At 30.4% G+C, this 27,989-nt stretch overlaps 1 protein-coding gene across 1 annotated transcript; it reads left to right on the top strand.

Moving 5' to 3' along the window:
• Positions 1 to 61: 61 nt before the first annotated feature.
• On the top strand, positions 62 to 27,989 carry LOC134685056 (Bardet-Biedl syndrome 2 protein homolog). Its single transcript, XM_063544439.1, has 23 exons — positions 62 to 127; positions 4,835 to 4,970; positions 6,657 to 6,869; positions 7,156 to 7,281; positions 8,341 to 8,403; positions 8,965 to 9,042; positions 9,904 to 10,008; positions 10,535 to 10,621; positions 15,169 to 15,246; positions 15,786 to 15,843; positions 16,244 to 16,341; positions 16,864 to 17,025; positions 17,643 to 17,699; positions 17,951 to 17,984; positions 18,467 to 18,530; positions 18,878 to 18,985; positions 19,639 to 19,765; positions 20,358 to 20,486; positions 22,461 to 22,598; positions 23,953 to 24,065; positions 24,453 to 24,601; positions 26,466 to 26,737; positions 27,146 to 27,989. Exons 2-22 carry the CDS (start codon positions 4,854 to 4,856, stop codon positions 26,561 to 26,563), a joined length of 2,202 nt encoding a protein of 733 aa, XP_063400509.1. The 5' UTR covers positions 62 to 127; positions 4,835 to 4,853; the 3' UTR covers positions 26,564 to 26,737; positions 27,146 to 27,989.

Genomic DNA, 27,989 nt, shown 5'->3' on the forward strand with positions numbered 1-27,989 from the left:
GCTAGTTTTTGTCGTTAAACTTAAATGAAATATCGAAATCGAAATAAAAACTTTTCTTCTGCTTAACTTCCGGTATGCGAATGTTTTCATTCGATACAAAAGTTCTACAAGAATTTATTTATTTCTGGTAGTTTATCATAATGAAATGGCGGATACAGATGTTTTGATAAAGGGGGTGACATTGACTGCCTAAGAGGGGTCTTCTCCAGTCATGCTTCAGTGATTCCCTAAATAACTCATTTTTTCCCACAAAAAAGGGGGCACACTCGGCCCCCTCTAATACACCTTATCGCTAATCCCGTCTGACACGGCCGTTTGAACTTTGACGTCATACGACGTTCACTTTTCCATTGTGGCGTCAGTTATTTTGTTTTGGGAAGTCAAAATTTTACATGAACCTGTGTGATATCCAGTAATGGTGGACAATACACCTGATCGCTATTTGTCCAACATTACTGGATATCACACAGGTTTCCGCAAGATTTTGACATCATAAAAGAAAATGTCTGACGCCACAATGGAAAATTGATTGTTGTTGACGTCAAAATTTCAAGCAGTCTGGGATTAGCGATAAGGTGTATTCAAAATTCAAATCTGGGTGCGTTCGCCCTGATTAACATTTGTCCTAGTACCTGTTTGCCCTGTTACCTGTTCGCCCAGGGTCCATTTGACCTGATTTTTATTTAGTTTTTTATTGTTTAGGTGCATAATTTTAAGTATTCGAACAAATTATGCTAAAAATGCTAAAGCTTGTTGAAAAATTGACAGAATATTTATATTGCCGCAATCAATTTATCATTTCCCTTTGATTTGCAGAGTAGAATACTGGAATAAAATGTATTTATCTTTATTGATATTTGTTAACTTAAAATAATTGTATTTAGTCAATCACGTATGTATGAAGTATACTACAAGGCTTCCAAAATGGTCATATATTCCGATCATTTGTATAATGTCCGTTAAAAGTCCGGCATGGCAAAGCATGAAACGGTCATATACTTTTAGTTTTCAAGACTTTCGGTCATTTTAAAATAATTCACGATCTTTTTGACCCAAACTTTTGCCTTTAAAAGCCCCACATTTTCGGTCATAAAATGTCATGATGATTTCATTACTATCAAAACAACCCCTGCTTCAATACTTTCTAATTTTATTCAAGGCTAATTAGTTGAGCTACCTGTTCAGGTGACAGGTAAACTATAATTTTCAGTACAGGACATCGTATTTAAATTAATCGGTCTATTCACAATTATTTTCATACATTTCAGCGGTTTGTATCTAATTGATTTAGTCCAAAAGATTAAGTTATAATAAATACATTTATAAACATGATTTGATGAAACATTTAAAAAGGCTTTAAATGAAAAATCGTCAGAACTACGTTGCATGAACAAGTACATGTGTGCGCATGTGCTCATGTGCACAGGTAGGAAATTTAGGGAAATTTAATTATGCATCCTACATTTCTTCAAAAATGCTAAAATTATCATTGATACCTGTGTCTAACGTTCATTTCAAGTATTTTGTTGAAGAAATAACGTGGAAAGAGCTTTTTCATTCAGTCTTGCTTTGTAAACTTACACGGATTTTACGTTTCCGATTTTGGTCCATGTTTTACCATTGTCAAGTCAGCATCCAGTTTGGGAAAATATGACTTTAAAAACTAAATAAAGTTTTTGACACCATCATATTGCACAAATAAAGAGCCTAATTATATAAGGAGGATATGAGCACGCTGATGTGCACACTTTGAATGATGCACTGCAAATTTTAACAGTTTACTTCATATCAATGTAAAGTTTAATATCGTTTTTTTTTAATCTAGACTTATGTCAATCATTTGGATGGCCATCTGATTACCATAATTGCCTTTTGTGACGAATCTTAGATATTAAAATCGGGATCATAAATAAAATGTCCAGCTGGCTCAAAAAATTTTTGGAAGCCTTGGTATACTAGTCCAAATCCGTTTCATGATTTACTGTTCGTGTACATCATTGTTTTAAATATGAGGCTACAGGCATTACCTGTGAATGGGGATGAAGTATGTACGAATTATTTATTTGTAACTTAAATATTTGTTAAAAAAAAAGAAACAGAAATTCCGTTACATTTCAGATTTTGGTTCTGTTGTTAGGGATTTCAGTTGTGACGTTATTTAAATTATGACGTTATTTAATTTATGACATCATATGCAATGTTAACAAAGAAACGCTATCATCAGGTAATGTTTTTTCATATCAAAATGATCAAGGAATTATTAAAAATGAAATTGGTATTGCGTTCCTTCCTATTTTATACTAGACTGATAAATATGTATTTTACTCAAAGTCTCATACAAACGAGACCTGAAAAGGAAGTACATTGTAGATTTCTGCACAGATGTGGGAATTCAAAACACGACAAAAAAAGTTTGAACAATTTTGAGTTCTTTAGTACAATGAAAATTTCAGGAAAATTTTCCAGATTTTTTTTCTTAAATTTTTTCATTGATTTTTCTACTGTTATTGGGAACTTCGTCCCCACATTAATTTCAAGCTGAAACGTCACATACACATTGCAAATATAATATATATGTAACACTCAGAAACGTGTCCTTCCCCCCAAACGTGTCCGATACTCTCAAACGTGTCCACATCGACGTCACTGAACTGCAAAACATGTCTAGTTGAAAAAAGGGCGTTAAAGCGTGTCATTTGTATTATTTAAATGCCTAAACGTGTCCATTTTTTAATAAACACCCAAACGTGCCCTATCCGTCAAACGTGCCCAATCCCCTCAACTAAAAGATTGTTACACTGATATTCCGTAAAAATAAAACTTTCCTTTTCCGCTCCAAAAAAATATAATTTAATTCAGAGTTACGATTAGTGTAGATACCTTAAAACCGTTAAGTGTAAATTCTTATAACTGTACACAATTCATTTAGGCCTAATCCCAAATTCCAGGAATAATTAAGGATCCAAGAGTTCCGGCAAATATTCTTCTGCATCTCATTATATAACTGATCCAAAGTATGTTGTCGTCCTGTCCATGCATGAAATATTTGCCACTGGACGTAATGTCTCTCGTTTGCGTGTATTTCTAAAAGTGATGCTCGAAACTAAAAGTTCATAATAAAAGACCTTACTACCAGTTTATAATTTTTAAAACTTTTTTCCCCATTTTTTTGAGAGAATCATATAGTTAGTGAAGTTTATAAAAAATCGTTCTTTACTGGCTCTTTAGATTTTTAAGTTTAATTAAGGGTTATCCCGAATAATCGTAAACAAATTTAGGCCCAATCCTAAATCCCCGGTATGATAATAAAACTTATGCATAGTATTTATTGTTAATATGATATCGTTCAAATAATGCATGAAATGTTTGGCACTGGACTAATGACTCTTGTTTGTATGTCTTCACTTTAGTAGTGATGCTGGAAATCTAAAATTTATTTAAATACCTTATAACCAGTTTATGATTTGAATATCTTTTAAAATATCAAAACTGTTGAAAAAAGGGAAGTCAATTCTTTTAAAATCCTACCGTGCAGTATTCGTGGATTACAACTGATTTCCTAATGCTTGCAAAGTAAAACTTTGTTTGGCTTGCTTGCTTTGTTTGTGTTATTGTTAATACAAGCTTTGTAAATAAGACTGACATCTTTAAACAATATGTATAGGCATAGTTTAACCTAAATATATTATATTTGAATCTAATTTGGTGTTATCCTATGGTAAACGCTTAATCCAACTGAACTAGAATTGTTTGTACATGTACATGATGTATGTGCGCTATAAACGAGCATAATACTTGCAACTGGAATATAAGCAATTTCAGTCAAAAGTCGATTTATATGTTACAGATTAAATTTGCAGTAACAACCGGCATTGAACCAACTAATACTAATAAATGATCATTTCATCAACTGTGTCCCCCATTATAGAATTGCCGTAAACGTTATTGATTGTATTCATGTATTAGCGCTAAAAGACGTGAGACGTCCTGGCGTTAAATAGTGGACACGTTTTGGCGAATAACAATTATCGGACACGTTTGGGGGTTATAAAATCAGACACGTTTGGGGAATATTGGATATTACGGACACGTTTAGGGAGAATAGACACGTTTGGGGTAATCGGACACGTTTGGGGGACAGGACACATTTGGGAGTGTTACATATATACCTCATAATGTCCTGTGAAACATCTTACCCAAGTGACTGTCTTGATAAAAGCAGGGTTGACACTCTCTCAAACATCATGAACATGTTTAACAATTCCATACTCTGTGTTAGTCTGTAATTCTGATGTTGTTCATTTGTTGTTTGATGCTGTTTATCATATGATGATATTTGTTTCTGTTTGGTTCATAAGTAACATATAGGCTGTAGAAATTGTTAATTGGATCTTTTCAAAATTTTGTGTTACATTTGTTTTTCATCATTTCATGGACTCTTATAGTTTGCTATGCAGTATAGGTTTAAACCAATTTTGCTTATTGAAGAAGGCCCTATGTACAGTGACTTATAGTTGATAACCTTCTACATCATTTGTTCTCATTCATTTTGTCATTAGCAATCATACCACATCTTATTTGTATATAATGTTCTTTAACTACAACAGAAAAAACAAGCTTTCAACAATTTAATTTCATAACACAGACATTGTACCCCAAAACTTTTCAAAAAAATACAAATATATTCAGGTTTTACTAGTAGCTTGTACATGTTGTAGCTGCTTAGTTATCATGGTTATATTAATTTATGAAAATGTCTAATTGTGATTTCACTTTTTTAATACATGTATACCATGTATACAAAACAGTAACTTATATTTTTCTCATTTTGCAGCAACCAATGAAAATTCATCATGTTGGTGCCAATATTTAATTTAAAAATTCACCACAAGGTGAATCCACGGATGGTGACAGTTGGAAAATATGATGGTAAACACCCAGCATTAACATGTGCTACCACAGCAGGAAAGGTGAGAGTTTCTATCTTTCAAAACAAAAAGGATTCTATTGTAGACTCGGTGAAGTACAATGCACATGTAGATACATGTACTTAAAAAATAAACGTTCATGTAATTAAATATTGGTACATTCATCATGTTCATGAAAATTCATGTACAAGGATTAGAACCATTTAGTCAGTGTTCTTGTTAGCAATCTTGTACAACATAATCCTATGCATTAATTGCCTGTTTAAGGTATCAGGTATAAGTATGCCAATGAGACAGTAACACAACAACAAAAAATATTAAGAAAAGACATTTTGGAGGTACAAATGTTAATTCAACAAAACAATTTCATTTTCTTTAAGGAGACTCGAGGGTATAAAAGAAACAGCAAAAATTTAAACATTTTTTCATTACAAATTTTATTTATTACACTATCACTATTAGTAGTTGCTTATGATATGGTACAAAAAATCCATAAACAAAAAATGGTTTTGGCCACAGAGGACTTTCATAATGTTCATTGAAAAAGCTCCAAATTATCTGCCTTTGGTGAAAAAAATGCCTTTTTTTTTGCATTAAGATTGAAATATCTTTTTTAACTTATCAGTGACCTATATTTGTATGCCCCACCAACCATAGTAGAGGGGCATTATGTTTCCTGGTCTGTGTGTCAGTTTGTCTGTTTGTTCATTCGTAGTTTTTGATGAAGTTTTGAAGTCCAATCAACTTGAAACTTAGTATGCATGTTCCCTTTGATAAGATCATTCTAATTTTAATGCCAAATTAGAGAATTTATTCCAATTTCACGGTCCACTAAACATAGAAAATGATAGTGCAAGTGGGGCATCCGTGTACTGTGGACACATTCTTGGTTTTTGTTTTAAGTATTGATCTTGAGTATAGGATAAAGTTTATTTATAGTAAAAATAGTTGAATCCTATATTTAAAAAAAAATGATTTATACCCACGAGCCCCTTTAAATTGCCAAATTTTTATAGAAGTTGTAAGTAAAATTAAACAGAATTACCAAACTTGTCATAAATTTTACATCAACACCAACTTTTGTCTGTGCCCTGATTTAGAATAGACATGATAACATATGGAAGTGTTAAATGAACTAGATACTTGTTTCTATATCTTTGAAAATGGTACCATATTTAGGTTTGTGTCTCCCCATGTCATAGAATTTGTCCAACTTTAAAAAAAAAAAAGAGGGGGTAAAGATTCAGTTTCTTATGCTAGTGAAAATTGTATTAGTAAATTCTGAAGACTTTCCATACGTACATGCCATAGTCCTTTTCAGACATGTTTTTTATGAAATAGGAAATGAAATAACATTTCTATACCAGTTTATTTCTTTTTCATAGTCACACAAAAACATTTTTTGCAAATGGTTACAAAAACATCAATGAACATCAAAAGACTGTACAAATTAATCGTGTTTACATTCATATATATATATATATATAGCACTAGAATCAAATATTTTTATATTTTTGTTTGATGTTTACTTGCTAATCTAAGTCCAACTGTACATGCCATAAAAAAGGTCACATAAAATGTGGCTTTCTAACAGTAAAATTTGAGATCCAGTTATCAACAATGTGGGATAATTTCAAACAACACAAAAAAAAAAAAAAAATCATGTTGTAGACAGTGTGTGTTTTTTTCAAAGGTTACCAGTTAAACATAGTATACATACTTTTTAAGGTATTGATTCACAGTCCACACACAAGAGGTCAGCGTGGAGGAAGAGTGGACACCACAAAAGACCAAGATATCAATTTATTAAATATAAATCAGCAAGTATCATCAGTGTGTGCTGGATCACTCAATGGAAAGAATGATATACTGGCTATTGGAACACAAACAAACATATTGGCTTATGATGTCAATAATAATAGTGATTTGTTTTACAAGGAGGTGAGTTCAATAGTAACTAATATATACAATAACACCTGTCTTAACCAAACTTCTGGCAGATTTTGATTTTGGTACAATATGTCATTTTTGATGCTTTACCCCCAAATAAAACTACAAAACAAAGAATTAAATTCTTTTATAAGATGATAAAAATGAACTATTTACTATGATACACTCAAAATTATTTTCACAAAACACAATATACAAACGAATTGGAAATATTGTAAAACATATTTATATGTACATAAATGTACTAAACCTTCGTTTAAAATATGTTTTTTTCTAGTGTGCAGATGGGGCCAACTGTATAGTTATAGGAAAGTTAGGGACCATTATTGAACCAATGGTATTGGTTGGTGGTAACTGTTCACTACAAGGATATAACCAGGACGGAAATGATATATTTTGGACAGTAAGTACATTAATTGACAACAGACTATCATTTGTAAAATTTAGGCATTGATTTTAAGCCTCAGTGTAAACCTGGCCTTATAATTATTCAATATTGAATACTGTTAACCTACTAACTTTTGGGTGTTAATTTTTACAGCTTTGTCACAACTAGAAAAGTTATGTTAAAAATTAATTGTCATGAATATTACTATTAATTCAAACATGTAAAAATAATGGGTGAGGGAGGAATGTATTTCTATGCCCCATTTATGGGCATTATGTTTTCCGGTCTGTGTGCTCGTTCGTTTGTTTGTTCATCCGTCTGTTCAGCTTCAGGTTAAAGTTTTAGGTTAAAGTTTTTGGTCGAGGTTGTTTTTGATGAAGTTGAAGTCCAATCAACCTGAAACTTAGTACACATGTTCCCTATGATATGATCTTTCTAATTTTAATGCCAAATAAGAGTTTTTACCCCATTATCAAGGTCCACTGAACATAGAAAATGATACTGCAGATTTGGCATCCGTGTACTATGGACACATTCTTGTTTATTTAGACAAGGGTCACTGGGGTATAGAAATATGGTCACTTGGTATTCTCCCGACCGGCAGTAAAACGCTTGCCGAAGTAGGGCGTCCGTTTGGCTGTGCGGGATGTATCATGTTCGCAGTCAAGTCCGGTCAGAAGGGGGACGTTATATCTGATGCCTCGCGTAAAGAGAGTGCCACGCTCTTTACACGTTAAGAACCCTTCCAACAACTCTTTGAGGGGCCCGTAGGTGGCCTGTTGCAAGGCAAAATTTCTGTCCCTATCCAATATACCCTCATTTTCCAGTGGCAGTCCAAATTATCCCGACCATCATCCCAGATGGCCTCTATTGTATTAACCTACCTATTGTATTTATTGTAAACTTGTTCTCGACCTGAATATGCATGAAATATTTGCCACTGGACGTTAAGCAACCAACAAGCAATCAATCAATCAATTGTGCATTTCAATAAGATATGGAGGAATGACTGGGTGTAACATCTGTTTTGCATGTTATCATAAAAATCTATATTTTTACATACTTTAATTATAGGTGACTGGAGACAATGTATGTTCCCTTGCTTTGGTAGATTTTAATGCACAAGGACAAAATCAGGTACAAATTATATGTAGCATTACAAGTTTAAAGATGGAAATTTCTGGTGGATGTTATCATTGATTCCTTAATATGTTTAGTTAGCATTTGTTGAAATTAAAAGTACCTTGTAGAAATATAAGACTTGTCATCAAGTAAGATATATGCATTATATCGATTCATTATAATTTGTTGGATACAAATTTTTATGGGTATCTTTGGTACAGGTGAACCACAAATTTAAATGTTCAACAAATAAAAAAAATAAATATAGGCTGTTTTGCAGACTTTGGCAAAATCAAATAATCAAATATTCACAAAAATTAAAGTTTTCCTCAATCCACAAAAAGTGATATTCATGAAAATAAGAGAATCCATGTCAAATATGGAAAAACAATCTTAATGATAAATTATTTATTTCATCATCCAAAAAGATATATATAATAAGGTAATATTTGATTATCTCCCTTATCATACTTATTTCAAATGATTATTGATAGCCTATGATTATTTAGAAGAAAAAGGAAATGAGAATAAAATGAATTAAAGTGATACAAATTGTATCTAATTATTCTTTTGCAGCTTGTAGTTGGCTCTGAAGATTTTGATATAAGAGTTTTTAGAGAGGATGAAATTATTGCTGAAATGACAGAAACTGAGGTACTTTATTAATTCCTACATATATGCTGATGTTGCTTTTTTGTCTGTTGATCCATGTTAGATTATATATAAGATAGCCAAGACCTGACTCACCATATATTTGTTTTCTAATGTTTTTCAAAATGATAAATGCATTAATGTAGTTTTAAGTTTATTTACTAATTGAAAATTGTTTACCTGTATGTTGAAGTTTTAAATTTATCAAGTGAAACATAAAGACACTATAGTTTTCAAGTGCAATCATGTTTTTTTTTATAATATATGTGGCTGTATAGATGTTATTAGCATTTATAAGTGTATTTTGCAGTATAGAAATTTTTCGCTTTAGTAACCATTGATTATTAAATTAATTTCCAAGTGTCAGTACACATATTTGCAAATGTTCATGCACAACAACAAAAAATATGGGGGGATAGGGGAGAAGGGATTTCAGACAATACATGTATTGAAATTTCTATATATGTTGTAAACATGAATAAAATTGGTTGAGTCATGTACTCAGCAATATATAGCTTTTAATAGTAAGCATTTCAATGTCACCATTGATCTTCAACGACCATCAGATGCTTAAACATCAAAACTTAGTTCCAAATGACCACAGGAATTATAAGCTTTGATTTTAAAAATGATCAAGTATCTGACATTCAAGTTTATCTTACCTTGTATACATTTCTAGTAATATGATGATTAAAAACAACCATGTGCATGATGTCTTGACTGTGTATATTCCATATTGGGTTAGTAGCCAGGGCAAAAATAAAGATAAAAAATTAATATGGTAGTTTATTTCTTAATTAATTTTTTTATAAATATTGATGTTTATGAGTTTTATGTTTTGACCTCATAATTCTACGTTTTTAGGCCATAACATCTCTGTGTCCCATGATGGATTCCAGGTTTGGGTATGCCTTGGCTAATGGTACAGTAGGTGTTTATGATAGATCAGCTAGATACTGGAGAATTAAGGTAAGTTGGTTAATGTGTTTATGATAGATCAGCTAGATACTGGAGAATTAAGGTAAGTTGGTTAATGTGTTTATGATAGATCAGCTAGATACTGGAGAATTAAGGTAAGTTGGTTAATGTGTTTATGATAGATCAGCTAGATACTGGAGAATTAAGGTAAGTTGGTTAATGTGTTTATGATAGATCAGCTAGATACTGGAGAATTAAGGTAAGTTGGTTAATGTGTTTATGATAGATCAGCTAGATACTGGAGAATTAAGGTAAATTGGTCTTTGTCAATATGGGAAGGTCTGTACTGTACTTATGTGTGTGTGTAGAGAAAAATTATCTATTTATAAATTTTATTTTCAATTAAAAGGTTGACAGTAATACGTTTTATTTTGTTTATGTCTGATCACTGCAGCATTTGTGTTTACTATTTTATAAACAAAGGTTTTTAATATTATGATTTTTAATTGTTCTTGATATTCCTTTCGTTACATTTAAAACATAACCCTGTATGGATATTTCTCTTTATATATTTCAGTCTAAGAATCAGGCCCTGACTATCCACAGTTTTGATATAGATTCTGATGGAGTAGCAGAGTTAATAACAGGATGGAGTAATGGAAAGGTATGTAAGGCTGTATAATAAGGAAACAAATCATACATATTATTGTATTACCCATTGAGATGATAAGTAGTACTTAAAGACAACTGGTAAAACACGAGATATACTGTGTTTACTACAAAAACATGAAAAGAATATGTACACAAAATCTTCAAATATTGTCCTGAAATTATGGAGAAAAGCTTGATACAAATTTTCTTGATCCCTTCATTTATGTGTCTCCATACATTAGCATAGGAAAAATTGAAGAAAATTAGTGATAGTTATTGAATTTAATTACGGATTAAGTTAAGTATAATATAATGCAAAAAACAAATCTAGTTAGCAAAATAAATAACTAGCAAACAAAATACCAGGTAATAAAACTATAAACTAGGTGACATCAGTAAAATGCTGTAATAATAATAATAATAATAATAATTCTTTATTTAAAGAGGGTTGCACAGTTAGCTATAAAGCTAATCTTCCCTGAGGCCCTCATGAAATACAATGAAATATAACAAACAATTACAAAATATCAAACAGACACACATACATGAATAATGAAATAAAAAATTGTCATGAAGTATACAATTTTCACAACAGGTAAACATTACAAATTCACATATGACATATATTTATAGTAATAACATCAACAATAACAAGTTTGAGTAAGTGTGTGAAAATAATTATGCATATAAAAAACACAGCTTCTTAATGTTCCAACCAGTAATTTTTTAAATCTTTTTTGAATGAGCTTGTACTTGATGTTGATTTTTTCAGGGATATTGGTAAATTATTCCATAAAATAGATCCTGAAAATATAAAAGATTTTTTATAAAGCTCTGTTTTGGCTTTTGGAATTTGTAAATTTTTGCAAGAGGCATTTCTCAAACAATATTGCTTTATTTCTGGCATTTCTTTAAATTTTTCGGTGAGATATACAGGGGCTTCATTTTTAAGGCATTTCTGCATCAAAACTGATTTGTGGTATGAGATTCTGTTCTCTACTGTCATCCATCCAAGCTGTTTAAACAGTGGAGCTGATGATGAAAGTGGATCAGCATCTAAAATAATTCTTGCAGCCCTTTTCTGCAATTTTATTATTCTGACTAGCTCATTTTTAGCACAACCACTCCAAATAATACAACAATAATCTATCAGTGGGAGAATATACCCATTATAAAATAATTTTCTTAGATCAATATTTAGAAATTTCTTGATTTTAGAGAGTAAAAAAAGTCTAGATGAAATTGATGAACATAAGTAATTAATATGGCCTGTCCAGGACAGATGAGAGTCAATTCTAACACCTAAAAGTTTTTCAATTGACGATTTTTTAAGAATATTATTTTCAATAGTTAGTACTGGTTCTGCTTGATTTAAACGCAGCCTTTGTCTTGTACCTATAACCATACATTTCGTCTTTTCCAAATTTATGAACATGCTATTTTCATGACACCATTTTTCAACACATTGGAGATCATCTTGTACTTTTAATTGCATATCAGCAATAGTCTTTCCTGATGTATGCATAGTTGTGTCATCAGCATACAGGTCTGTATGGCAGTTTTTGATGTGTAATGGAAGGTCATTTATAAACAAAACAAACAAAATTGGACCAAGTATTGAGCCCTGTGGAACACCAAAATTTATAAACCTTTTTTCAGAAAACTGATTATTTATATGTACTTGCTGTGTTCTTTCACTCAAATATGATTTAAAAAAATCAACAGTATCTTCATGGAAACCATAAATTAGAAGTTTTTTACATAGAATTTCATGATCAACAACATCAAAAGCTTTCTTAAAATCCAAGAGGACTGCCAAATTGATATTTCCATTATTCATTTCATGTAGCCATCTATCAATAATATTAATGAGGGCAGTTTGACATGAATGGTTGGGTCTAAAACCAGACTGAGAAGGGTGTAAAATATCAAACTTTGTCAAATATTTATACAGATGTTTAGATACATGTCTCTCTATTAATTTTGATAATGTTGGCAAAACAGATATTGGTCTATAATTGCTAGCTACATTTTTTTCACCTGATTTGAAAATTGGAGCTACTTTGGCATTTTTTAAAACAGATGGATAAATACCAGTATCAATCATTCGATTAAAAATGTATGTTAAGGAAGATGCTATGAAAGGAGCACTCAGTTTTAAAATCTTTGGACCTATATTGTCAGAACCACAAGATGTCTTAACATCTAGTTTAGTTATTTCAGCAAATAGTTCTGAAACTTTTACTGGTGGAATAATGAATTTATTATGCCTTTTTTTCAAGAATTTCATTTGTACATAGTTTGTCAGAGTATTAAAATTTGAGTTGCTTGGTGCCCTACTATGCCTTAATTTTTCAACACATGAGGTGAAATAATTATTGAACGTATTAGCAATTTCTTTATGATCGGTTGTTTTATGGTCTCCACTTGTAATAAGTTCATATGGTTTTGATGGATTAGATGGATTTAAGCTATGAAGACATTTCCATAGTGTTTTAGAATCTTTTGAGTCTTTTATCATATCATTATAATATTTCTGTTTAGATATATCAATGATATATTTTGTTCTGTTTCTCCAGAATCTATATTCAGCCCACATTCCCAGTGAGTGATATTTATCTCTCATTTTTCTTGCATATGAGATTTCTTTATTGTACCATTCAGGCTGTCTGTCTTTTTTTTACCCTCTTTTTCACAATAGGGGCATGTTTATTTAAAATGTTATTAAAAATATTGTACCACATTTCAATACAAACAGATGGGTCATTCCCAAATTCAATATGTTGAAAAGGTGCACTTTTTAAATCTTTTAAATAATGTTGTTCATTAAAATTCTTAAAATTTCTATAAGTGATTGTTGAATGAGAATGTTTTTTATCATACGATTTCTCTTGTCTTGTCATACATATTGGGTAGTGATCACTAATAGAATATTTAGAAACATGAGCCTCTTTAACCATGCTTAAACTGGTGACATATATATGGTCAATCAAAGTTTTTGATTCATTTGTTACTCTAGTTGGTTCCTTAATTACCTGTTGAAAGTTATAAGTTTCTAGAGCAGTTAACCATCTTTGTGGTATTTTAATGGGTTGTAAACAGTTAATGTTAAAATCTCCCATAAGTATTATATCTGAATTATATTTCATTGCAATCTTGATCTCATCCTCAAACTTGTCTATCCAACCAATCAGTGACTTGGGTGGCCTATAAACAAAGCACAATAAAAAAGATTTCTTATAGCTGGGTTTAACTTCAAACCACATGGTTTCAATATCACTTATTTCAAAATCAAATTTTCTAGAAAAGGAGGTGCTCTCTGTTAAATAGACAGCCCAGCCACCCCCACCATCGGTCAATCTATCTTTCCTTTGTAAAATATATCCAGGTATATCTATTTCTCTATCAGAAGTATTTTTACCCAAAAAAGTTTCACAATAACCTATTATATCTGGGGGATTTTGAGTAGACATTAGATTGTATCTAATCTCATCAAACTTGCATTCCAATCTATTCACATTGTGGGAACATATTTTTAGACCTTTGCATTTGTTAAATCCATATGTTACAAGATCATCATTTTCTGTATCCTTATCAATAAAATAAGTATTGTCAATAACACATAAACATGATACACATATTATATAATAAGTAAATAAAAATATAAAAAAATCCTCAATACTAAAAGTGTCCTCAGTGACTTGTATTACACAAGTATTTGTTTTGTACATTATGTCTTGAGAAACTTGAGATGGCAAAGATAGGGATAGGTCTGGCACCTGCTGAGAGGTTGTATCAACTTGATTTAATGCTGATGTCATTTTATCAGAGTTATTAATTACATCCTTATGCTTAGATAATTGGTTAACAGATTTTGAACAGCTGGATTCAAATTTCTGATTAACTAAATCCTTAATACTATAGAGACATGTGCAGGAAATATTATTACATTCTTGACATATGTGGTTTAAAATTTCAAAAGAATTTTTCAAAATTTGATTTTGTAGGGCTTTGTCCTCTTTGCCATCACCCTAATTATAAAATTCACAGAATTTTTCTTTGTGACCAAAATTGTTACAAGTGTGACATAGAACCTTTCTACCATGTCTACATGATTTTGAATTATGATTTGGTTCACCACAGTGAACACAATACCTATCTGATTGATCTGTATGCTTTAGTATACTAACATGCCAGTTGACTGATCTTAGGAACGCTGATGTCCCTTTTTTTGACAAATGAATCCCATCATGATGAAAAAAAGAATAAGAAAGATTGTAATTCTTATCATAAAACATATTGGTATGATCAATAAATTGTATGTTGAACTGTAAGGTTATGATGCCAATGATTATTTTAAACCAATTTATTTGCATGCTTGCAATATTAGATTTTTAGTCCAAACGGTAAGTACAATTTATTATTCACATCAAGGAAATGATATTCATATGGTAAAGAAAAAGTTTGGTTCTTTTTAATTGAATTGCCAATTCCTCATATTTTTATTTGTTTTAGACTGCTGATTCATCTTTAATTCTTTATTTTGATTTTTCTGTACAGATTGATGCTAGAAGTGACAGAACTGGGGAAGTTATATTCAAAGACAATTTTGCATCTGCTGTTGCTGGTATTGTACAGGTTTGTTGAAATTACAGAGTAAATGATTAAATATATTGTTTTGATCTATAATGTATTAATGAATAATGGGTGGTATGAGACAGCAATCAAATTATCTTAAAAAAAAAAGACATTAATCTTGAGAACATTAAAAGATAGGTACTGACACAATATACTGTGGATTCATTATTATTTGTGGGATACCAATTTTCGTGGCTTTCGTGGGTACTGGCAAACCACGAAATTAAATGCTCAACGAATTACAAATTTTCTATAGGCTTGTATGTAGACATCGGCAAAACCACGAAATTAAATATCCACGAACTTGCAAGTTTTCCATAATCCACGAAAATTGGAACCCACGAAAATAAATGAATCCACAGTATCAAAATATAAATAAAAATATGTATTATTGCCAATGAAACACCTCCACCAGAAACCAAATCACATAGGAGTAAACAGCCACAGTTTTCAACAGTGAGCAAAATCTGATTCATGTACAAAATAATGAAGGAAAAGCGAATACATGTATGATATAATGCAACAAATATATATTTTAGGCTGATTACAGACTTGATGGAACTCAGCAGTTGTTATGTGTTTCTACAGAAGGAGAGAGTAAGTGAGGAGTTTAATTTGATTTGTAAAAGAGGATACATTTAATGAAATAGGATATTTCCCAAAATATAAGTTTTACCGTGATATATATGAAGGTTTCTAAATTGAAAGTGATGAACTGATCTTTGACTATGTTAAGTTAGCCTATGATTATTTTTTTTTAAATTAACTTTGGTAGGGATATGGTGAACAACCAGTAATTTGTGCAACTAGTTCTGATAAACCTAGTTTTCTTAAAAATCACAAATTCCTACAATTTCAGATGACACATCTAAAATTTCAGTAAAAAAAATGAAAAAGAAGATTAATAGTAACATAAGGAAGTGAGTGAACAAATTAAATTGATAATTATATATTTTTTCATGTAAATATTTCTTCAATTTGTTTTCATTTGTTATAGTAAAAGCATACAATCCAGCGCCAGCAGAAATGAGAGGGAATCTGATGGATGCCAACTTAGAGCAGGATACTATTAGAGAACTAAGTCTTAGGAAACAGGTCAGACTTAATTTTTTTATGATCTCGTTCATCTTTCACATGTTACTTTTGTAATAGATTTCTTTTAACTCAATGTCATGGATATCTCCATCAACCTAGCCTGTCAGCTCTGAGGTTGTGAGTTTGATCCCTGATTAATGAGAGTGTTTGCACTAAAATCTTAATTGACAAGGATTTAAAGCTTTCCTATTGAAGGTCATGGTTCTTTCAGGTTACATTTGCCTTCTCAACCAATATAAACTGGCTGTCATGATAGCAAGGTCACTGAATGTAGTGTTTAACACTAACATACATACACCCTTATCAGAAAATATTTGACATTCCTATGATTTTAAATTTTTTTGTTAATTATGATATAGATAGGAATCATATAATGAGAGGACAGGAATTAAAGTTTTAAAGTGAATATATAAGAGTGTGATCAGTATGTAAAAATATAATATTTACAAACTATATGATTCAAATGCTTAAATAAACAATGAATACATTTAGTATTTAGAAGAGTATTTATTATTTTTGTAGAATTTACAAATGGAGTTGAAGAATTACGATGAGAATACAAAAGCAGGAGTGTTAGCCTTACAGATGCAACAAACAGCTGCTGCTAGTGGTAATAAGTTCTCAGCTGAGAAACCTTTCCCACCAGGTGGAGAGTTAGATCAACAAGCTATGGGAGTTATTCCAGTAAGTTGATTTATAGTAAAAACAAGTTTTGAAAATGTTACAAAAGGTAAATAGGGATGTTCCTTTTTCCTTTTTTACAAAATGACATATTGTGATTGCTCATTGTTAATTATTTGTTTAATGTACTTATATGGATAGTGGATAGTTGTCTCATTGGCAATCATACCACATCTTCTTTTTTATACATTATAAAAAAAAATATAAAAAGGAAAGGATTCGAGTTGGATATGCTCTAAAACATCAAAGCCTGAAAGTACTAGCCAATAACAAATATATCAAACCTGTCTTACTTTTTTTCTGTTCAACGACAAAATAAGATCCTAATAACAAGTTTAGCACTTTTAAAATTAGTTTTAATTTGTCAAGAGAAAGCAAATTTGGAATAATCAATAAATGAATAAAACAATATATATGATTTAAGTGTCAGAGCTTTTCTAGATTTACCTTCATCAGAAATGCTCAAACCCAAATCATTTGAAGTCAGAGATGTATAAATACATAAACATTTTAGGAGAAATACCCTAACAAATTGCAGAGAGAACTGATGAGATCTTCTTTCAAATATATATATGATTTTCAATAATATATGAATTACACATTGCGTTTTAACTTGGCAGGCATCAACACAGTTACAGACAACATTAACAGTTAATCCTGGAGAAGAAGGAAAACCAGTAAGTTTATCTTCATGTTGGTTATAAAATTATGATTATTGATTATAAGTTGACATGATTGTGCATTACTTTTTAAATTGTTTTTTTTTTGCTAGCTAGATTGATTTGAAATATGTACTTTTTTTAGGATTTACATCAATAATTAATTTTACAACTAAGGGATGTACCCTACTGAATCCCCTAAGATAAGTAGTAATAGATATGTGTATATAATGCTCATTTGTTAAGTTTGATATCTATTTATATTTCAGCCACATGTAGAGCTATTTGTTGGTACAACAAACGGTAAGTTTGGATCATAATCTTTGTTAAAGAATAACCAAGTAACGTTTAGTCATCACTTGTAAAGAAAAAGTAACACAATTACTCGATACCAAAATCTTTAACTCTTCTTTAAAAACTAAAGTCACAATTAAATTCATGTCTAATAAACGACAAAACCATGGTAAAACAAAAAAATTAAGACAAAGAATCTTCCTAAACACTAAAGTATGAGCAACAATAATTCCACCAAAAACCGAGCAGGACTTCAGGACAATAAAAGGTTAAGCAGATTGTGACATAAACATTCATATTCTTCCAGTTACTAGCAGTGTATACTATATTGTTTTGCCTTTATCAGTACTACAATGATTTAACATTTTAGATTTATAAATATTTGTTTATAGAACTTTAACATACTTGTCTATTTTGTTAAATTAACCATTTGTGTTTAAAATAATTTCAAACTAAATTTTAGTATGTGAGTATGTTTAATATATTTGCAGATACAATTATCAGAACAGTATTATTATTTGCTGAAGGAATTTTTGATGGAGAAAGCCATGTTGTGTAAGTATATGTAGGAAAATATTTTGAAATAGAAACAATAAAAATATTCTTCTCTTGTATTTTTCACTAGTAATCACTACAAAACATTGCTTTTATAAAGTTTGTAACACCATTAGAAAGTTTATTTCTAAACAGTTATAGTCAAATGAAAATATTTTGTGGCTTTCGTTTATAAAGTTATATTGATTATTACAACACTTAAATTGATGTTTAATTACTAGGTCACTTGATATTTATATTATAATTTCAGTTTTCTTCTTATCTGAATTTGTGCATTAAACTAATGAAGTGAATAGTAATTCTACAATTATTACATGCAATGATGTAAATAAAATATTTATTTTCAGACATCCACACCCCAGTATATTGTCCAATTGTTTAAAATGTCCTATAGTACCACCTAAAGATTTACCTGTAGATCTACATATAAAAGCATTTGTGGGTTATAAATCCAGGTATGTATACTGCAGATTGAATTATTTTTCAATGATATCATTTTTGTTGATTGATGAAAATCAGTATTTTTGTGGGTGTAGATACTTTTTTTCAATGTTAAGTCTTCATACAAACCATGCAAAATTTTAACTTCTTGAACACTTAAATTTATGGTTCACCTTTAAAAATTAATTACTAATAATTGGTACCCAATGAATGAAAACAAATTCACAGTCACATGACAGTATGTAGACTGACCTATCTAAACATGTGTTGTAAATCTAAGTTTGATCTTAATATGAGAAAACTATAAAAGAAAAAAGAAAACATTGTCAAGTAGTTTGATTTTGCCTTTTCTGAATCTTGCATACAGTTTGTAATATCTTTTGAGAAATTACAGAAGCTCTCATTTTCACCGCTCATGAAGCAATATGAATTTTCAACATTTTATACAGATTAAAATAAGTTCTCTATTGTGTTTCAAAAATTCAACATAATTCAGTAGAATCATGCATTGAGAAACACTTTAATTTAAATATGTTTTATGCTTTATGTAACATCAATCTTCCTCTTCTGTTTCAGTGGACAATACCATGTATTTGAGTTGACACGACAGTTACCACGATTTTCTATGTATGCTTTATGTAACATCAATCTTTCTCTTCTGTTTCAGTGGACAATACCATGTATTTGAGTTGACACGACAGTTACCACGATTTTCTATGTATGCTTTATGTAAACCTGATATTCCAGAACCCAAAAGTTCAGTCACATATCAAGTCAACGACAGAGTTCAAAGGGTACAGGGTTTGAAACCTAAGATAATTTTATATTAAAAAAAAAACCATTTTAATAGTTAAATTCACTTTGCAAATTAAGAAAATCATGACTTGATATATAGTTAACAAAAAAATTTCCCTCTTACTTTTTTGTGGAGAAGGGTTTAAACAAGATCCTTTGTGATTTCTTTTCCCATGAATGTTATTAAACTTAATGATTCTATAAAAAAATAAAATTATATTGTACATTTATTGATCATTTCTTCAGTCAAGACCAAAATGATAAAAAAAATAACAGAATAAAACACAGAATAAAACAACATACCTAGATGTCAGATATCTTGAAAGTACAACATTCATTTGACATCTACACTATGGTCAATAGTTTAGTGTATGAAATTGAGAATGGAAATGGGAAATGTGATATTTTAGAGACAACAACCTGACAAAAGAGAAAAAAACTATACAAGGCTACCACATGTATATGGTGTATACATGCACATAAGAACGTAGTGTGAATAAGATTAAGTTACAATTCAAACACAACTGACAGTGTTACTCTACCAGAACAGTTTAGGGATCAAATATAATATTGTACTCTTATTTATTTTAGGTATTGTTATGGATAAACCAAAGTTTTCTCTTACAAGATGATATATCTTGTGAAGGGAATTTAAATGTAGCATTTATGTCATTACGAGGATCAGGTCCTGTTATCATACAAATGGAGACCAGTGGTCAGGTAAGGTCAATAGGTCATAGGGGAGGAGGATTTTATAATACAAATCTAGAGCTAATTCAGATGAAAGCATATTATTAGGTCACTAATTTGTAATGTATTTTCATTTTTAGCTCACCTGGCCCGAAGGGCCAAGTGAGCTTATGCCATCACTTGGCGTCCATCGTCGTCCGTCGTCTGTCGTCGTCGTCTGTCGTCGTAAACTATTTCAAGAATCTTCTCCTCTGAAACTACTGGGCCAAATACTTCCAAACTTCAACTGAATGTTCCTTAGGGTATCTAGTTTATAAATTGTATCCGAGGTTTTGATTTATCAACAAACATGGTCGCCATTGCTAAAAATAGAACATAGGGGTCAAATGCAGTTTTTGGCTTATAACTCAAAAACCAAAGCATTTAGAGCAAATCTGACATGGGGGTTATATTGTTAATCAGGTCAAGATCTATCTGCCCTGAAATTTTCAGATGAATCAGACAACCTGTTGTTGGGTTGCTGCCACTTAATTGATAATCTTAAGGAAATTTTGCTGTTTTTGGTTATTATCTTGAATATTATTATAGATAGAGATAAACGGTAAACAGCAATAATGTTCAGCAAAGTAAGATTTACAAATAAGTCAACATGACCGAAATGGTCAGTTGACCCCTTTAGGAGTTATTGCCCTTTATAGTCAATTTTTAACCATTTTTCGTAAATCTTAGTTATCTTTTACAAAAATCTTCTCCTCTGAAACTACTGGGCCAAATACTTCCAAACTTTAACTGAATGTTCCTTAGGGTATCTAGTTTATAAATTGTATCCGAAGTTTTGATCTATCAACAAACATGGTCACCATTACTAAAAATAGAACATAGGGGTCAAATGCAGTTTTTGGCTTATAACTCAAAAACCAAAGCATTTAGAGCAAATCTGACATGGGGGTTATATTGTTAATCAGGTCAAGATCTATCTGCCCTGAAATTTTCAGATGAATCAGACAACCTGTTGTTGGGTTGCTGCCACTTAATTGATAATCTTAAGGAAATTTTGCTGTTTTTGGTTATTGTCTTGAATATTATTATAGATAGAGATAAACTGTAAAGTGAGCAATAATGTTCAGCAAAGTAAGATCTACAAATAAGTCTATCTGACCAAAGTTGTCAATTGACCCCTTAAGGAGTTATTGCCCTTTAAAGACTTTTTTCACTATTTGTTCATCATGTTGACTTACTTTAAAAAATCTTCTCCTTTGAAACTGCTGTATCAATTTCAGCCAAACTTAGGCTAAATGAGTTTCATAGTATCTAGTATAAATTTTATATTTTATTTCCTTGTATGTCAAGAAACATAGCTTCTATGGCTAAAATAGAACATAGGAGAAAATGATTTTTTTTTGCTTTTGAAGAAAATAGGTTGATCCAAAAACATTTAAATAAATTGAAAAGCCAAAATAATCATTGATGAGAGATTTAACCAAAAGAATTAAGGTGAGTGATTCAGGCTCTTGAGAGCCTCTTGTTCTTTTGTCCAAAGCTTATTATATTTTGTAAGCAAAACTAGTTTTAAGTGGCAACTTTTTGTAATAGACCAGATAAAAGATCATTAGAATTATTTATTAAGGGAAAGCTGGACTACACTCAAGTAGAATGGTATATGATTGATTACTACAAGAAACCTTAATATAAAGTTGGTGATGTTTCTGAATTTTGTCTCAATAAGTATTTGTTGAATTTTTATTAATCTCAATTAATTTTAAGAATGATGGCAAAATTCAGGATGTCAATTTATTAAGCTACACTTGTTTTTTTCCATTATTTACTTTAGTGCAGAAAAACGACGACCAATTTATTGTCTTTTTTTTTTATTAAACAACTTCACCAATATATTACATGAGATGTCAACTCTAAATTTATTCAGAAGTTAACCGTCCCAGAAGTAAACTGATAGGCACATACAAAGATGTGATTATGATTATTTTGACATTTCACCATTTGCAGGTCGTAATCAAAACAGATGATATGGACATGGCAGGGGATGTATTACAAGCAATGGCTTCTTTCCTCAATATAGATGATTTACAGTCTACAGCAGATTTCCCAGAGGAAATGGAAAAACTTAGAGAATTACTGGTCAAGGTATTGGTTGTGTTTTATTGATAATTAAAAAAGTCAAAATCATATTCATTTACATTCACAGAAACAACAACAAACCATTTGTAAATTCTTCATTACAACCATTCTCTAAACCAAATTAAGGGCATACGATACAGTTTCGATTCTGTATTTACAAGTTCTTGAAAATTTGCATATAGGCTATTTTTTACCTGATTAAATCAAATATGTTATAAAAAATATACCTTCATGTGCTACTTTTTGAGATAAATGAGGTCGAAATTTTGTATATTTGCTCAAAATTCAGATTTGTGGCCTTAATTTCTTTTTCGAAAGAAAGACATAACTTTTTTGTAATAAAAGATAAACACAAATTGTTTTTTGTTAAATTATCGGTAATTTCTGTATTTTATAAATATCCTAAAAAATTATGCATTTTTTTTTCAGAAATAAGTCATATTTATCAAATGTTCATGAATTGAGGAAAATACCTAATTTTTTGCTGCATGTTTATGAAAATTTCAAAAAATCCTCTATTTACAGTTTTATAAAATTTTGGTCACATAATCTCCCTTTGCTGTTTTGAAAAATAGGGGTCCATGAACTCGTTTTCAAATTAAATCAGTTTGAATGATAAAAATCAGTCGAAAAATGCATCTTTTCCCAATATGCGAAAAATAACATTTTACGTTAGCAACGTCATTACCTCCTCTGTAACTGTATCATATGCCCTTAAGCTGACCAATAATACTTCACTCACTGAATTTTCTCTTTCTAATCCAAAACATGCTTTGATAATAATTGTTAAGTAATTTATAACTGAGGGACAATGTTGGAAATGGTATTATTCAATTCAATGACAAGAGTTAAAATCTGTCAAAGAAAACTTTTCTTTGAATTAGTGAATATCATTATAAATTTGAGAAAAGATAAATGGTATGAAAAGATTGAAAAGGATTTGAAAGAAAGCGCCATAAAAACATAATGATTTAGTGTAATTGACTTTGGAATACTGTAAACCAACTAATTTTCGTAAGCAATTTATAATAAATTTAGCGACTTTGCATGTAGAAAAATAATGCAAAGATAAATCATCGCAACATTTTTTAATTAGATCTTTTTTTATCTAAGTCCACCAAGTTACTCTAAAAATCATGAAATTGATGCAAAGTGGGCTAGTGAGCTAAACTCAAAAAAAAGTATCAGCCAAAATAAGTTGGTTTACATGTTCTCAAGGATGGATGTGGTCTCAATAAGAATACTTCAAATATTTAATGTATTTTTTATACATACTACTCATTGTTACCAGGAATGTACATGTATCACATCTCTGATCTAATATTGGTTTTATTTTGAAAAAACATTGTTTTATTTATAGGTTGATGAATTCCATGTAGTTCGACAAAAATTAACAGCAGAAATGGCTGACCATTCCAATCTAATTAGAAGTATGGTGGTGAGAGCTGAAGATGCCAGACTTATGGGAGACATGTAAGGCTTAAGATTCAGTCCAGACTTGTTATCACTCTATATATTTTTATCACATTTTATGTGCAAAACTGTAAGATTTATAAGAATGGCTAGGACATGTTCACATATGCATATGATGCCGCCTTTTGAAAATTTTGATTCTTCATACACACTAAGTATTTGCTAACTTGAGTCAGGAATCATACTTTTCCATAGGACTTACCTGGTTTCATTATTATCAATAAATGGTCAACACCTATTGTTGTATGACCACAGAGGAGTGAAACTACCAGATTTATTTTGCATTAGGGATATTGATTTAATATTAATTCATTGAAAATTATGGTATTACTTTGCAACTATAAATGTCTTTTAAAATACATGTAATATTCTTTTATATAATTTCAGGAAGAACATGCGTAAAGGATATTTAGAATTATACAATTTGAATAGAGACTTAATAAATGGGTATAAAATAAGATGTAGTAACCATACAGAGCTATTAGCCTCACTGAAGATTGTTAATCAAATTATACAGAAATCTGGCAGGCTCAGAGGTAGGTTCAAATCTATGTAGCCTCACTAAAGATTGTTAATCAAATTATACAGAAATCTGGCAGGCTCAGAGGTAGGTTGAAATCTATGTAGCCTCACTAAAGATTGTTAATCAAATTATACAGAAATCTGGCAGGCTCAGAGGTATGTTCAAATCTATGTAGCCTCACTAAAGATTGTTAATCAAATTATACAGAAATCTGGCAGGCTCAGAGGTATGTTCAAATCTATGTAGCCTCACTAAAGATTGTTAATCAAATTATACAGAAATCTGGCAGGCTCAGAGGTATGTTGAAATCTATGTAGCCTCACTAAAGATTGTTAATCAAATTATACAGAAATCTGGCAGGCTCAGAGGTATGTTGAAATCTAGGGTCTTTTATGGAAGCATGAAAATCATGCATGTTTTGAATTTTAACAATTTTTTTTATGTCCAAGCTTATTATTCAGTTTCAGATATTGTTTGCCATGGCAACCATATACAACAGAAATCTCCCTCCCACTTTTGTGTCAAATCAAACTTATTGTGAAAAAGCAAATTTTAACAAATAAAATTGAGAATGGAAATGGGGAATGTGTCAAAGAGACAACAACCCGACCAAATAAAAAAACAACAGCAGAAGGTCACCAACAGGTCTTCAATGTAGCGAGAAATATATGTGTAGCTTCTAAGTAGCTTTCGATATGAAAAAGAAAATGTTGTAAGTTTACCAATGAGACAACACTTTAAGGTTTCTAATTGGCATTTTTAAAACATGCTTATAAATTAATGATATTAATATCAGGAATCTGATCAAGGTTAGAAATTAAATTGAATAGTAACATTATGTTATTAGGAAATTCACTAATGCTTTGCCTTTTTCTAATTTAGTTTTCAAATAAGAAACTTTGTCTTTTATAATTAATTTTGTTATACACAGAAAACTTATTCTATACAATAGAATTAGGTTTCTTGTGTTTTAATTGGTAGCTTTAGTTGATTATTGACCCTACAAAAAGAAATTTTCCATAGTTGACCATGAGAAGAAGAAAAATTGTGGGTCATGTTAACTTAAATTGAAATTTCTGATGTAAATCTAAATTGAAAGGAAATGAAATTTTTAGGTAAACAGAACTACATTTAATGGATATAAAACAATTGATACTATCTTTGTAACTACACCAAATGATTGTTTACCCTTGGGAATGTAATATTTAACAATTTATTTACTGTAATGTTAAAGTTTGTCTGTCCTTAAGAGTATTTACTATTCTTTCAATTTGAATTCAGAGATAATCTGAGATGTGACATAAAACCCAAATGGGAATATTTCTAATTATGCAGGCTTGTTTAGATTTCTTTGTCCTTTATTATTAGAGGAATCTCGGTTGCTGAGTGGTCTAATCCGTTCAACTTCTGTAATCACTAGCCACTGAGGTTGTGAGTTCAAACTCCTCTAGTGGGTGCACTAGACTCCAATCTTGATTGGCTCAAGATGAAATAAGATAAACAAATGACAACTTGCAAGAATATTATTCCATAGTTGTATTGTTTTGGTTTTAAAACTATTTACTTGATTACTGTGCTAAGGGATACATGTAACAAAATGCTATTTTATTGTTAAAAAAGAATGTAAACTAATATATAGATTAGACCGTTGGTTTTCCCGTTTGAATGGTTTTACACTAGTAATTTTGGGGCCCTTTATAGCTTGTTGTTCGGTGTGAGCCAAGGCTCCGTGTTGAAGGCCGTACTTTAACCTATAATGGTTTACTTTTAAAATTGTTATTTGGATGGAGAGCTGTCTCATTGGCACTCACACCACATCTTCCTATATCTATATAAAAGAATGTAAACTAATATATATGTTTTTTATTTGTTTACAGTTGGTAAATACAAGACACAAGTGGTATCAGCGTGTCGACAAGCGATCAAAAGTAACAATGTCAGCTCACTTTTTAAAATTATAAAAACTGGTTCCTAGGGATATATCATCACAAAGTGTACAGTGAAAGTTATTTATATGAGAGACTTAAAAGAAAGACACATAAACAGTGCTAGGCAAAACAACTTCTAATGGCACTGAAGAGGCTTGGAGTGTACTGAAATTATCCATACAAAAACAAAATATTTTTATAAAAGGGGCTATCATTATAAATAAGGCTTAAATTAAAATATTGATTGTTGTGCAAGTTCAAACTCTTCAAAGTTCCAGGCATATAAACGTTGAAGATACATTTGTACATGTATGCGGCACAGCTCTACATTTTGATATTTGAAAACAAAATAGTACTGTGCATATGAATTAGCTTCACATTCTACGTGATATAACGTGACTAATAGTCCCAGAAAAGGTATTTACTAAAACAAAACGGACACAAATGACATTATGTAGAGTTTGTATCTATAAAATAAAATATATTACCTACCTGCCTACCCATGACAAATAATATACTGAGCCAAGTTATTTTTTTGGGGAAAAAATAAAATATTTTACCTACCTACCTACCCTGTTTCAAAACATAGGGTCGGAAAAGGGCAAACAAACAATATTTTAATTTAGGCCTAATCAAATCTTTATATTTCAGGACCTTTATTATTCTAAATAAGTGTTTTAATTAAGGGATATATAAAGTTAGTTTAAAAGACTTTTAAGATACTGTAAACTCATGTTTTTATTAATGTGGAAAATGTGACAATAATTTTTCAAACTTTCATTCATAATTTTTGAAGTGATTTTTTTCAAACATTCTTTGCAATTGCATTGATTAGATTTCACATTTTTACTAGGGGTCAAGGATTTATGATATGGTCATAAATGAATACATGTATGAAAATAGAAATAAGTTGATGTGGAATGCATGTATTTATTATGAATTTACTATAATGTATATCAAGGTTTTCAAAATTGAAATAATGAATAGAAGTGCTATTTTTATATGATATACATGTAGTTACATATTGTTTCTCAAAATGATATCCGTCCAGTTTTTACAAGTACTTTGTGGTCAAACCAAGCTGAAAGAATTACAGATTTCAGAAGACTTTATTTACTTGTAACAAAATTAAAAAATATGTATGTATTGTCTGCAAATATTATGAGATTGTGTTTACCATTATTTAATTTATATTTTGTGCATAAGAGTAATCATAACTGTCAGGAAATTAAAAAAAATATCATAATTATTGATGTTATATTTAAACATGATTAAAATGTTTTGTGTGGTTACTCTTAATCATCCCATTTCATTTATGAAATCCTAGAAATTTTCAACCCAAGAAAAACCGGTGTTATATTCTGCTGCATCAAACTTTTATGGTTAAGGTGGTACAAAACACTACAGGGAGATAACGCTATAAAAATCAACTTAAATCTTGTGATATTTTTATATTTTGGTCAAAGAGTCAAA

This window comes from Mytilus trossulus, chromosome 9 (genome assembly GCF_036588685.1).
Source record: "Mytilus trossulus isolate FHL-02 chromosome 9, PNRI_Mtr1.1.1.hap1, whole genome shotgun sequence".
Classification (NCBI taxonomy): domain Eukaryota; kingdom Metazoa; phylum Mollusca; class Bivalvia; order Mytilida; family Mytilidae; genus Mytilus; species Mytilus trossulus.